Here is a 14,623-nt window from a genome sequence, read left to right as displayed (position 1 = left end):
ATATTCCATTGTGGAATACTGTGGATGTACCGGTCTTTGTTTATCCGTTCACCTGCAGAAGGCCATCTTGATTTCTTCCAAATTTTGATGATTATGAATAAAACTGAACATCCATGTTCAGGATGTAACATGATTGTTGGATGGTGTGGTAAGAGTATGTTTAGTTTTGAAAGAAATTGCCAAACTGTTCTTCCAAAGTAGCTACACCGTTTGCATTCCCACAAGTAGTGAATGATTCTTTCCTGTTGCTTATCTTACTTTTTAGGTGTAAAGCTAATAAAGGCTTCTTATGGAATTTAAAACTCTATAAGAATTTATTTACTTATTTATGTTAATGGTATAGTCATTAAAAACCTCTCCTCACTCCCAAATTTCTTCTCTGATCTGATTCCACAGAGGTGACCTCCTTGCATCTATGTCCTTGCAAGCATTTGTACTGTCTATTGTCAACATACATAGGCTAGAAATTTATTAAATTTTATGAAAATTAAGGATTCCATTTAAACATTTTGACCTCGTGCAAGAACAGTAATTTCTCTGCATGAACAGTCTCTAAATCTTCCTGACACGACAGATGCATTTGTGATACTGGAGAACTGCTCACTCTTCAGGGAGCAGGGTCATTGCTGGAGCCCTCTGATGTGGTCTCTGAGACACTTTCTGTTTCTTCTGCCCTAAAGATAAGTGACTAAGACAGTGGTGCGTCGTCCCTTAAATCCTTGCCTTCAAGTTCAGTTCAGTTCAGTTGCTCAGTCGTGTCTGATTCTTTGAGACCCCATGAACTGCAGCACACCAGGCCTCCCTGTCCATCACCAACTCCCAGAGTCCATCCAAACCCATGTTCATTGAGTCGGTGATGCCATCCAACCATCTCATCCTCTGTCGTCCCCTTCTCCTCCTGCCCTCAATCTTTCCCAACATCAGAGTCTTTTCAAATGAATCAGCTCTTCGCATCAGGTGGCCAAAGTATTGGAGTTTCAGCTTCAACATCAGTCCTACCAATAAACACCCAGGACTGATCTCCTTTAGGATGGACTGGTTGGATCTCTTTGCATTCCAAGGGACTCTCAAGAGTCTTCTCCAACACCACAGTTCAAAAGCATCAATTCTTCAGCACTCAGCTTTCTTTATAGTCCAAATCTCACATCCATACATGACCACTGGAAAAACCATAGCCTTGACTAGACGGACCTTTATTGGCAAAGTAATGTCTCTGCTTTTTAATATGCTGTCTAGGTTGGTCATAACTTTCCTTCCAAGGAGTAAGCATCTTTTAATTTCATGGCTGCAATCACCGTCTGCAGTGATTTTGGAGCCCCCCAAAATAAAGTCAGTCACTGTTTCCACGTTTCCCCATCTATTTGCCATGAAGTGATGGGACCGGATGCCATGATCTTAGTTTTCTGAATGTTGAGCTTTAAGCCAACTTTTTCACTCTTCTCTTTCACTTTTATCAAGAGGCTCTTTAGTTCCTCTTCACTTTCTGCCATAAGGGTGGTGTCATCTGCATATCTGAGGTTATTGATATTTCTCCCGGCAATCTTGATTCCAGCTTGTGTTTCTTCCATTCCAGCGTTTCTCATGATGTACTCTGCATAGAAGTTAAATAAGCAGGGTGATAATATATAGCCTTGATGTACCCCTTTTTCTATTTGGAACCAGTCTGTTGTTGTTGCCTTCAAGAGTTGGCACCAACTGCCTCATTGGTGCTGAGGCAATCTCACGGACCACCCTCCTGAATGAACCATTTGAGGAAGATGCTCTCTAAATGTCCTCAGGAGTGGACTTAAAAACGTTGCTTTTGTTTATATGTTTTTATATTTAATATTTTGTGTGTGCTTACAGCTTCACATGGGGCTTCCCAGGTGGTGCTAGTGGTAAAGAACCTGCTTGCCAATGCAGGAGATGCAAGAGATGTGGGTTTGATCTCTGGTTCAGGAAGATCCCCTGGAGTAGGATATGGCAACCTACTCCAGTATTCTTGCCTGATGAATCCCATGGACAGAGGAGCCTGGTGGGCTACAGCCCATAGGGTCGCAGAGAATCAGACTTGACTGAAGGACTTAGCACGCATGCATGCACAGCTTTACATAATCATTTGCAAAAAATATGGTAACAACAGGGTGTAACTGGCTTTCAAGGAGACAGAAGGACCCAAGGATTCCCACTGGCACCTCAGCTGTCTTTGCACACACGCATGTATGCACGCATGCATGCACACCAATTTTAGCATCTGCTCAGAGCAGAATGATGGGAGGAGCTCTGCGGCGGGGGTCGTGTAAGAACACTTGTCCTCTCAAGATGCTTCCATTCATTTACATCTTCAGCAGTTCCAGAGAATGCCCTTTCCAGCAAGCAATCATTAGTCAGTGCTGGGATGGGTACTGTTATTTTAAAAAAACAGAATCAAGGCTCTTGTGGTTCAGGCTGCCTTTTGTTGGTTTCCACATATAACAGCTGTTTTGTGTAAGTGGGTGATGATGCAGTTCCTGAATCTCTTACAGATGTGATTTGGCTGAGGCAGAATGAGGGACCTGGCCCATGAGCGTTCTGCTTTTGACAGTGATTCTGTTATGGGGCACAAATCAGGGACATAAACAAGACCTTGTGAGATCATGATCCCTCAGATCAATGACGCCTTCGCCATGTTTGTTCCTTTGTCGGTGGCAAATGTGTGGCTTATTTTCTTTCTACCTTTCATTCCATAAATACTTCTCCAACATGATTCACTGTGAGTTGAGTTTTGCAAGACTCCGAAGTCTCCGGGAATGCTACTGAAGCAGAAACTTTTACATCACCACACTGTCAGAAAGACTTCCGGTTACTTCTTCACACCCAAGCCTTTGATGTGAAGAATAAAAGAACCGCATGTTTATTTCACTAAACATTTTGTGTAAGCAGAATATAATTCAGGCAAAAGTGTCTTGGTAACATGCTTTCAACAGGGAATTTGAGACCTAGAAGTTATAGCACAGGCAAATCTCAAAAATCCCTATTGCCAAACACAGAACTGGTTGGGTGTCTGTAAACAATCATTTTGCAAGCTTTTAGTGAGCTGCTGGCTTCTACAGAATCAAAGCGTGAAGAGAAAATCTGAGTTTGATATTTGAATGATGAGAGGAAAATGCATTTCGATTTGTTGTGTTTTAATTACCATTCAGTTCAAAATATTTTCTGATTTCCATTGTGATTTCTTCTTTGATCTGTACGTTATTTAGAAATGCTTTGCTTAACTTCCAAACACTTGGGGTTGTAAATTATCTTTCTTAATGATTTCTAGCTTATTATACTCTACGTGTTTATGTGTGTGTGTGTGTGTGTGTGTGTGCGTGTGTGTGTGTGTTTAGTTGCTCACTCATGTTGGACTCTTTGAGACCCTTTGGATAGTAGCCCACCAGGCTCCTCTGTCCATGGGATCTTTCAGGCAGGAATGCTGGAGTGGGCTGCCGTGCCCTCCTCCAGGGGCTCTTCCCAACCCAGGGATTGAAGCCTCATCTCCTATGTCTCCTGCATTGCAGGCAGATTCTTTACCCACTGAGCCATCAAGGAAGCCCGTAGCTGTCCTGGTTTATTTATTTACTGGTTGTGGGGCTTGCGGGGATCTCAGTTCCCTGACCAAAGACTGAACTTGGGCCCACGGCAGTGAAAGCACTAAGTCCTAAGCACTAGAGCTGCAGGGAATCCCTAGTCCTAATTGCTTTTAAATGTTCCCTCTCCCTAAAGCTTAAGTGTTTTCTCTCTGCAACGTTTCACCAGTATTCAATAGTGTGCTTACTTTTCATTACAAGACATATAGTATATAGGAACTGAGGCTCATAACAACTTGCCTATGTTGATACAAGTGGAGAAATTGAGATTTGAACCTACTATTAATAATAATAATGAATGAAGTAGTTTTTCAAGTCAGCTCATTGATCTGTCCTACAAACACTTGTTGAGTGCCCAGTCTATGCTCAGTCCCTGGGGTCGCAGGGTGAATGAGAGCCTGTGACCCCTGCCTTCAGGAACTTTCAGTCTATGGAGGACACCGATGCAGGATACACAGTATTACTGACTGGGATGGGATTCATGCCACCAAATCAATGGTTCTGCAACAGTAATATGGTTTCTCTGCTTCTTAGGTTTATTTTGATGTTGCCAATCGCTTAACAGGACACATCGTAGATAAATCCTTGATTGTCAACATAAGGATCAAGGATGTGAATGATCATGCTCCTGAGTTCCCTGAGAAGGAATTTAACATCAGTGTGAAGGAGGACCACGCTGCAGGTATACAAGGTGGGGCTGAGGGGTCCCTGTCTTCTCTGTGCCGTGAAGGTTTTCCAGCTTCTGTAGTGACAGGGCGCCTCAGTCCTACTTGTCTTCAGGGAGGCCTCTCACTGTTCACATCCCAAAGGTCACAGGCCCTGGATGAGAGCAAAATGCCATGAGGTCTCCACGCTTCATTTTGTATCAGCAGCAAAATGATGTGGAAATTGTCAGTTGGAAGAGCTGATCCGTAAATATCAACCTAAAATAAATGAACGGAGGAAGAAGAAGCAGAGGTGGGTGGTGGGATCCTGCATATCCCTGAGAAATTCTCATCTGTAAACATCTGTAAAATGGCAGCAAGATGGCATCTAAAATTCCTGACCTAGGATTCTGTGAGTCTTGAAACCTGAACCATCCTCATTAAAATGAGCATCTATTTGAATAACAAAAAGCATTATTTATTTTGCAAAAGTCTCTAGCAAATTTGGAAAATTCCAAGAAACAAAAAGACTAAAATAGGAAGCATCTTTAATGCTACCAATTAGAGATAAGTACTGTTAATATTCTCGTTTATATTCTTTCAATATTTTTCTTTGCACCTTACATATGTGTGTGTGTATACACACATGGCATGTTACATTTATATGTGTGTATATATTCACAGATTTATACACATCATTACAAATGTATATTTGTATATCTACATATTTTTTTCATCTTTATCATAGTACAAAATGTATATGTGTTTATATTACATATGTATAAATATATGACCTGAAGAAGGACATGGCCACCCATTCCAGGATTCTTGCCTGGGGAATCTCATGGACAGAAGCCTGGTGAACTATGGTTCAAGGGGTCACAAAGAGTCAAACACAACTGAGTGACTAACACACACACACAAATATATGAGCACATCTTTTCATGTGTGCATATTTAAGAGTTTTCTCTTTAAAAATGCAATTTTACTGTTTATAACCTAACAGTATTCTCCTAGAGCATCTTGTGTGTCATATTTTATTTTATGGATGTGCTTTAAGATTTTTAACCAATCTTCTTTGGTTGCACATTTACATCTCATTGTCACATTTTGTTATTTTTACAAAACATGCTTCAGTGAACATATCTGAGCTAGAAGCGTGTGCCATTCAAGCATTGCCTACTTAGCACAAATTCAGACAGGTAGAATTGCTGCTCCAAACCACACACACAACTTTCGTGTTGCAATTTATCCACAGCCCAGCAGCATATGACAGGGCTTAGTGTACTGTTCATCTCTAGTTACCAAGTGCTTGGACATGTGATAACTTTCCTGGCCATTTCTAGTTCCCTTGTCAGTTGCTCGTTTCTTTTCTTTGTCCACTTCTGTTAGCGTCATTGTCATTTTTCTTCTTGACTTCAACCTCCTCCTTTGACATTAAGAATGTCTATGTCTCTGTCTGCCAACATGTATTCCAAATATATTTTCCTGGTTTATAGTTTTGTTTTTTTTTTGCCACACACTTAAAAATTGATCTATTGATTTTATCCTTTAAGCCTCTGTATTTGCAATCATGATTAGAAAGTCCTTCTTGACCTTATGACGATTTAAATATCCCTCTTCACTTTGTCTAGTATGTCTATAGCTTGACCTTTATATTTACGTACTCAATCCGTTCTGGTGTAAGCCCCAGTGCCATTCAGCAAAGAATCATTCTTCTACTGGTTGGATAGGCTGCTGTTGGCCAATAGTAACAATTTAAAAAATTCTTTCCAGGTCAACCTGTTTTTCAGATGTCAGCAGTGGATCTGGATCAAGAAAATACTCCAAACTCTCAAGTGCTTTACTTCCTTGTTTCTCAAACACCCGTACTGAGAGAGAGTGGTTTCCGGATTGACCGTGTTAGTGGAGAAGTGCGACTGTCAGGATGCTTAGATTATGAGGTTATGTGCACTTTATTGCTTTGGAAAATAAAATGGGTTCTCCCTCTCTGAGCATTTGCATTTGCAGTGGGAAACCCTCTGTGGCTAGACTGGCTACTGAAATTGCTAAAATGGAACATTTCTGTATTAGATTTCCTTTTCCTGCGTTTGAAAGGTTTCACCTACCTTTTCCTCCTTGTGTAGATGGCGCCTCGGTTTACACTACTCATTGAAGCGAGGGATTGTGGCAACCCGCCGCTGTCATCCACAGCCACTGTTCATGTACACGTGCAAGACAGCAACAACCACATGCCCAGGTTCACCCAGGACCACGTAAGTCCCCTCACGAACAGTCTCCATGCCCCAGGCTCTGTTTGCTGAGGGAATTCCTCCATCACCCAAGATACAGGCAATCTCCAAAATAACTTCAGCTTAGAATCAAGAAGTCAACTGCATTGATAGGGAACCAGTTAATAGCAATCATGTGAGCCTACATTTGTTACTATTTTGTGCCAGAACGATGTTCAGAGTATTGACAGGAATCCCTAGGTTTTCACTGATTGTAGCTGCTGCGTTTTCCATCCTGCAAATAAGAAGGCTGAGGCTCGGGGAGGACAGAGGATCCAGGCTCCATCCACTTCAGGGCCTCTCACTTTCCACACTGATGATGTTTTGGAGATGGAGGAAGGGCACAGGGAGGGTGGGGAGGGGCTGCCCAGTGACCTGTAGCATGTTGAACAATAGCATCCTTGACCTCTGCCCACTGGAGGCCAGTAGCATCCCAAGTCGTGACAATCAGAATTGGCTGCCACCATGCCCAATTGTCCCAAGCCTGACCCACAATGTTCGGAGCTCTGAAATAAGATGGGCAGGCAGACTCAGGCCAGGCTTTCCCCAGCTCACCTGGTTTATATATTGGGCTCCATACAAGATTTCACAGGCTGCTAGATCCTCAGGCTTAAAGAAGGTGCTGGCACTCACTGTCCCAATCAGTTTGGGAATACGAAACCACTTAAAATGCAGAAGATTGCTAAGAGAGGAAATAAAAACCAGTCATGATCTGCTTTTAGTTTCTTAATTTTTCACTCTTCCATATGAATTTTTAAGAGGAAAACGTCCATTGTATTTCTGTCTTTCTTCTGACCCCTCTCAGGGAGGTCTTTTCTGATGACCTGGTTAAATTCCCAACCTGAAAAAAAAAAAAAAAAATCCCAACCTAACCCCCCAACATACATACACTCAGTTCTCAGCTCCTTGGGGATGGGATTTTTGCTGTTTTGTTCACAGCATCTAAACCAGAATCTGGTACACAACAGTCTTTGTTGAATAAACAAATGCTACAAACACTTATTTTTTGTAAGTGCCACTTAAGAAAATTAATTGTATAAACAGAAGTTTAAATATTTCCAATGAAAGCACCTCACTTAACAGTATGTAATAACTGAAACATATTTATTATATCTGAGTCTTGTTTCAAAATCCTTCCCCGACTTAGTAAAAAGCTGTACTCTCGAAAGTAGGGCTGGAAAAAATACACATTGTTATTTTGATGTGCTGGAGAAATTATCTTGTCACCAAAAGTATTGAATAAGGAGGTATTTTAAAGATCTATTATGTATTAGAAAGATTATCACCTTAATTAAAATACATAAGAGCACTATTTTAGTAGAGTTAGATTTTTGTAGGCAGCATAAAATAAGGTGTGTACTATTATTCTAGAAGTGGTGCCTTGCATTGGATAGAAGTGCACTTTTAAAGTTATGCAGCTCTTCAGTTATTTGGATATCCAGTCACAGGGACGAGATATTCGTTGTTGACACATTCTCTGCTGTAACAGACTTCCAGATCCTTCGTGGTCAAGTTCAATCATAGGAGAAGCATCCAAGTTGTTGTCTCTCTACGTTTTCTTTCTTCTTCTCTGTTTTCTTTTCTGACTGTGTTTCTTTTTCTCCACGACAATGATGATCATCTCTCTCAGTATAACGTTCAGATTTCAGAAGGCTGGGCCAGCCAGGGTGTGTTACGTCTCGGGGTTCAAGATGGTGATTCACCATCTACAGCAGCGTGGAGAGTGAAGTTCAACATAACGAATGGCAACGAAGAGGGACATTTTCACATTTCAACAGATCCTGAGACCAATGAAGGGATTTTAAATATTATCAAGGTAAATGCGTCTGAGCAGGTGGCTGTAGATACCGAGGCCCTTTCTGTAGGACTCCTGACAATGAAGTAGGTGCCAACAGATGATCTATGTGTTCTGAGCACATGGACTGCTGGGTCACAAGTCACCATGGCTAGTGAGGAACGCAGGGCTGCATGGATCCTCAGCTCTTTGCCTTCATGGCTCCTCCCATCAAAATCATATCAGTATTCAAGATTATTTTTGATATGACCAGTTACTTCAACATTAAATTCTTTGGGTCTGTTTTAGACAAAACTTAGTAGGTTTATGTAGTCCCTAACATGTTTCTTTCTCCTGATGTGATAAAATAATTTACGACATTTTCTCGAACCCCATGAGTTCATTTTTCTTCTGGGTTTAAAAGAAATTGGAACATTTGCACAAACCTTTAAAAATACTGTGGGCTCCTGACACTCTGCCTGCTGTGCCTAGTAGAGAGTTGGCCCTGCAATAAAGTATTATTATCTCATTTAATGATGAGGAAACTAGAGGCTGGGTTGTTTTCACAAAGTCACATGACTGGAGTAGGGGTTCTGACTGGAGCAGTCTGACTCCAGTGCCTTTAGTCTTAATTGCTCTCGATAGACCCTAGAATGACCAGTGCCTCTGGTATAGTGCAAGTGAGTCAGCCTGGGGCTCAGCTTCAAAGGCAGACCTGAATGAATATATCTGGAGTGGGGCCGATTCTGCTTGTCAGTGTAATAAGCTCCCGGATGATGCTGAGGGGACATACCACGCTGTGAATAGCAGGGCTCTGTGGGTTTTCCATGCCAAATGCCTGGGGCTGGATTTCCCAAATATTCCTAGTCTTTCAACCCTTTTAAGTCACTGACCACTTTGTCCCCTGAATAGCTATGATCATTAATATCCATATTTCCCTAAGCACCACTGGGTTTTTGCAGGAGAGTTGTCACATTAATGTTTCATTAGGTTATGGTTTTTGTTGCATTTTTCATTACCCTCTGACTGATGGTGGCTCTTTTCAACCAGGAGGAGGGAGGGGAAAAAAAAGAACTCTATAAATGATTTGAAAATGGGCTGACAACTGTCTTTTGATCATTATCAAAGACAATGTAAATAATAAATGAAGCACAGAAGCCACAGGCGCTGGGTTAGCAGTGACAACTCATGCTGAGAGGCTCCCTCCGGCCGGCAGAGCCGCGGGGACTAATGAAACCTTCTCTCTGGGGTGGCAGCCTTTGGACCATGAGACTCAGGCAGAGTGGAACTTGGTCGTGGCTGTGGAGAACGAAGAGCCACTCTTCTCGTGTGATGCGGGGCAGCTGCAGAGGCCCCGGCAGGCCTCGGCCAGCGCCACCGTGAGTGTGTGGGTGACCAATGTCAACGACCCGCCCACCTTCCACCCGGGGACCTTCATCGTCAGTGAGGTCGATGGCGCAGGGCCGGGGACTCAGCTGGGAATGTTCAACGCTACAGATCCAGATAGAACCGCCGCCGGCCAGATAAGGTGGGGAGACTGGAGTGGGAAGGGTGGGAGTTCATGCAGAATTAGCCATGTGCTGGAGAGGGTTCCTGTTCGAAACTGGCTCCTTCTATGTGCTCCTGAGGGCGACTCCATCCCAGTTGGGAAAATGCCATAAGTCACCCACCCCAGAACTCCCCTAGCCCAGGTTCAATGCTGTTTTCCTTCTGTAGTGTCCTCTGATCCTCGTGGGAGGAATTCACGTGTTCATTTCCTTTGCATAGAGCACAAAATTATTTTACAGTCTTTTTCCTGTATTAAAATAATTTGTTATGTATTTCTAGTCCCTCTTTACCAAATGCTGTAAACTGGCAGCCCTGTGGCTTCTGGCCAGCGGAAGTGTTTTCAATTGTGGCAAAATGTACATAGAGTTTACCACTCTCACTGTTTCAAGTGTGTGGTTCAGGGACTTTGAGTACATTTATACTGTATGGCACATTGCTCCTTCCCACCACCCATCTGCAAAATCTCTCCTCCGTCTCATTTCCCCAAATTAAAACTCTGCACCCAGTAACCAATAACCCACCCCATTCTCCCCCACCTCTAGGACCCTGCACAACCATTTTACTTTCTGTCTCTATGTATGTGACTGCTCTCAGTACTTCATATAAATGGGATCACACAGACTTTCCTTTTGTGACTGGCATATTTCACTTAGCATACATAGTGTCTTCAAGTTTCATTCATGCTCTAGCATGTGCCAGAATTTCCTTCCTTTTAAAGCTGAATAATATTTCCACTGTGTGTATATACCACGTTTTGTTTATCCATTCATCTGTTGATGGATACTTGGATAGCTTAGTGTTTTGTTTTTTAAAAATGAAGTTGCCACAGTCCCCAGGAAGGTGGCAGAGTGGAAAGCGCCAGGAATCGGTCTCCCCATCCGGACCATGACGGTGCTGGCAGAATTTGTCTGATGGACTGAATTTGGAACTCAGGAATCTGTGGAAGGATTGCAACTTCCAGGGAAGACAGTGCAAACCATGGTTCACTGCGGTTCATCTCGGCTCTTAGCTCAGTACCTCCCTCACATCCAGCCCCATGCAAGGCAGCTGTGCCTCTCTCACTGGAACTGGTTACACAGCCTGTGAGAGCCGGGGTGGGTGAAAAATTAACAGACATGAATTCCCTTCTCATCAGTAATTAATTTAGACATACAAAGATTAAACTCTCCAATTAAAAGACAGAGCTTGGCAGAACGGATAAAAACACATGATCTGACTCTGTGTTATCTTCAAGAGGCTTTCTTGATATCCAAAGACATAAACAGAAAACCTAACACCATATACAGAAATTAACTCAAGGGTTTCCCTGCTGGATCAACGGTAAAGAATCTGCCTGCCAATGCAGGAGACATGGGTTTGATGCCTGATCCGGGATGATTCCACATGCAGTGGAGCAACTAAACCCATGCATCACAACTGTTGAACCTGTGTTCTAGAGGCGGATGCCACTGTTGAAGCCCTCGTGCACCAGAGCTTGTGCTCAGCAACAAAAGAAGCCACTGCAATGAGAAGTCTGTGCGCCGCAACTAGAAAGTAGCCCCGCTCGCCGCAATTAACAGAAAAGCCTGAGCAGCAACGAAGACCCAGCACAGCCAAAAATAAATAAATACATTTAAAAAAATTAACTCAAAATGGATCAAGTAAGTAAATGTAAGACCTAAAATAATACAACTATTAGAATAAAACCTAGGACAAAACTTCACAACCCTGGATGTGGTGATCATTTCTTGGAAATGACACCAATGGCGCAGATAAGTCAAATCAGACTTCGTGAAAACCGAAACGTTTTTTTTTTGCATCAGAAGACACTATCCACCGAGTACAAAGGCAGAATGGGAGAAAATACTGGCAAGTCATACATCTGATAAGGGATTAATATCCATAAAATATACAGAACTTCAAAAACTGAACAAGAGCAACAACAACACCCTCATCTAAAACCGGACAAAAACTGTGACATTTCTCTAAAGAGGATACAAGTGGCAAACAAGCACACGAAAGATGCTCAACATCACTAATCATGAGGGGAATGCAAATCAAAACTGCAGTGAGATACCATTTCACACTCATCAAAAAACCCCAGAAAACAACCTCTAGGTTCATCAGATTTGAACCACCTCAGTTCAATTGCTGATTCACACTGTTGTACAGCAGAAAACAACACAACATTGTAAAGCAATTATCCTCCAACTAAAGAAAAAAACACCAAAAAATGGAAAACAAGCGTTGGGGAGAATGTGGAGGGATTGGTATCCTTGGGCACTGCTGATGGGAATAGAAGGTGGTATAGCCTCTGAGAAAAACAGTAGCGGAGTTCCTCAAAAAATTAAAAATAGAACTACCATATGATCCAGCAATTCTACTTCTGGGTACATGCCCAAGAGAACTGAAAACAGGGCCTCAAAGAGATGCTTGTACACCCATGTTGATAACAGCGTTAATCACAATAGCTAAAATGTGGAAGCAAGCCAGGGAGCCATTGATGATGAATGGGAAAACAAAACGTGGTCCATACATGCAATGGAATATTATTCAGCCTTAAAAATGAAGGGAATTCTGCAACATGCTCCAACATGGACGAACCCTAAGGACATTGTGCTAAGTGAAATGCACTAGTCACAAAAAGACAAATTCTGTACAATTCCACTTATAGGAGGTACTTAGAATAGTCAAAACTCATAAAGAAATAAAATATAATGGTGATTTCTAGGGGCTGGTAGGAGGGGAAATGGAAAGTTATTGTTTAGTAGGCACAGAGTTCAATTTTACAAGAATGAAAAGAGCTGTGGAGATGGATGGTGGTGATGGTTGCATAGCAGTGTGATGAATTAATATTTAATCCCACTGAAATGCAATTTAAAACAGTGAAGGTGGTAAATTGTATGTTATGTGTACTTTACTGCAATAAAAAGAAAGAGATAATAAAGCTGCCAGCATTTAAAAATCAAGAGTATGCTAACAACCTGAATTATCTGAATGTTCTTGAAACAGAGGAAGATTTGGCATTACTGAGTCAGTGTCCAATGGGGTCATGATCATCGGGGGCATGGGGAGAGGTCCCTTTGACCTCTCGCTCATCAACTGACATCAATCCTTATCCGACCAGCTTTGCTCATTTCTTGCACCTGCTCGGGACACCCCTGTGGGCACTAGAGTTTGAGATTCTTCCTTAGAAGAATGCTTCTCGACTTAACCATTGAGAAGGACCAGATTTGCTTTTTAAAATTACCAGTTCACTGTGGAATAACAATTTCATAAAATATTTTAAAATAAATTACAAAAAAATGATCATGTGCTTGGGGGTCACAGTAATGCCACTGACTATAAAAATTTCCTGAAGCTTGTTTCTCAGTTTTCTCTCTTATCTCCTTGGGTGCAGCTAACCTGGAGTTCTAGAACACCACAGGTCTATGCAGGCAAGTGCTGAGTTAAAGAGGCCCAACTGCAGCATGAATCAGAGTCACTTGGAAGGCCTGTTAAATGCGCTTTGCTGGGTCTCACCCTTGGGGTCTCTGATTTTGAGGTCTGGGGTTGGGACTGAGATTTGCATTTGTAACAAGCTCCAAGATGATGCCAATGCTCCTAGTCCCTGCCTGGACCTCTTCTGGGGGATACCCACAGAGACCCCAAATCTGATTCAGGGCTATATTCCTGTCCCTAGAGTATGGTTGGTTCCTTTGTAAACCCTGACTTGACAAATATCAGACAGGGAGAGTTACTGAACTTTTCCAGGGCCTTTAAGTGATGAGGAAGAGAAGGCACATGAAACCCCCAGTCTTCAGATGTTTTGGGGAGCGACATCTTTTCTGTTTGCCTGTGGGTCCAGGCCTTTCCTTCTGTGGGTCTCTCAGCAGGTAGGTTGGGTTCCGATGGTTCCACTTGGTTCTGATGGCTGCCATCTGACTCTGACAGGTCTTGGGGAATTCTGGAAGGCCCGGTGTGCTCGCGCATTAAAATGGTTACCAGGTGCACACAGATGAAGCAGGATGTAGATAACCATGTTGCCTGGCTGTATTACCCACGTGTGAATCCTCTAGGCTCCAGGGGCAATGCAGTCTTGTGCTTCTGTTGCACGGCCAGGCTTGGCTTAACATGAAGCCACCAGCTCCTGCAGGCAACTGAAGACTGGCTCTTTTCCAGGATGAAAAATTTTCCCCGAGGTGGACAGAGTTATGTGCAGCTCGACAAGGACAGGACACCTGGTGTTCAGTGAATATTGATCTGACACTCTGGTTGGATCTCAGGTCTCTGGGGCCTTCATCAGAGCCAGAAACACTCCTAACAGAGGTTCTTACAATTTCCCAGATTCACAAGGGGAATTGTGCCTGCTGTGGTATATTTGGACTTGTCTCTTGATGTAACTTTTTAATTTTAAAAATTACATGTGTTTTCTTCTGCAAGATACAAACTGGCTTATGATCCTGCAAACTGGGTCAGCATAGATGAGCGCTCTGGGGTGGTCATCACTGTGAAGCCGGTTGACCGCGAATCTCCTCATGTCAATGACAGCATTTACGTAATCATCGCTCATGCTGTTGATGATGGTAAGCACTGACCCAGAATTGTCAGAGGGGGCGATGGTTTCTTGCTCCTAAGGGAAAATGACACAGGTGAATGTCTTTCAGCACAACTGGGAAAGATATAAACCTTTTTATCATTGTGCATCTACACTGATGATTATTTTTGATGATAATTCTTGAAATGGCAAACTAGGGGGCTATGCCATAGAAAGAGGGGTAGTGTTCATTCAGAAGAGACGATGAGCCTGATAAGGATACAGCCACCACCACAGCATCTTTT

General features: G+C 42.6%; 1 protein-coding gene across 6 annotated transcripts in view; it reads left to right on the top strand.

Moving 5' to 3' along the window:
• The window catches only part of CDH26 (cadherin 26), a 48,802-nt gene that overhangs the window by 18,607 nt on the left and 15,572 nt on the right, over positions 1–14,623 (top strand). For 4 of the 6 annotated variants that reach the window (XM_070801349.1, XM_070801348.1, XM_070801346.1 and 1 more), the window contains exons 5-10: positions 4,122–4,278; positions 6,008–6,174; positions 6,358–6,486; positions 8,132–8,317; positions 9,532–9,803; positions 14,225–14,367. In XM_070801349.1, the coding sequence (XP_070657450.1) occupies positions 4,122–4,278; positions 6,008–6,174; positions 6,358–6,486; positions 8,132–8,317; positions 9,532–9,803; positions 14,225–14,367 (1,054 nt within the window). The remainder of the gene's footprint in view (positions 1–4,121; positions 4,279–6,007; positions 6,175–6,357; positions 6,487–8,131; positions 8,318–9,531; positions 9,804–14,224; positions 14,368–14,623) is intronic. The other 2 variants (XM_070801347.1, XM_019972102.2) reach the window with 2 other exon arrangements.

This window comes from Bos indicus, chromosome 13 (assembly GCF_029378745.1).
Source record: "Bos indicus isolate NIAB-ARS_2022 breed Sahiwal x Tharparkar chromosome 13, NIAB-ARS_B.indTharparkar_mat_pri_1.0, whole genome shotgun sequence".
In the NCBI taxonomy this organism is placed as follows: Eukaryota; Metazoa; Chordata; class Mammalia; order Artiodactyla; family Bovidae; genus Bos; species Bos indicus.
Note: the sequence above shows the minus strand (reverse complement) of the source record. Positions and strands in the feature narration are given on the sequence as shown.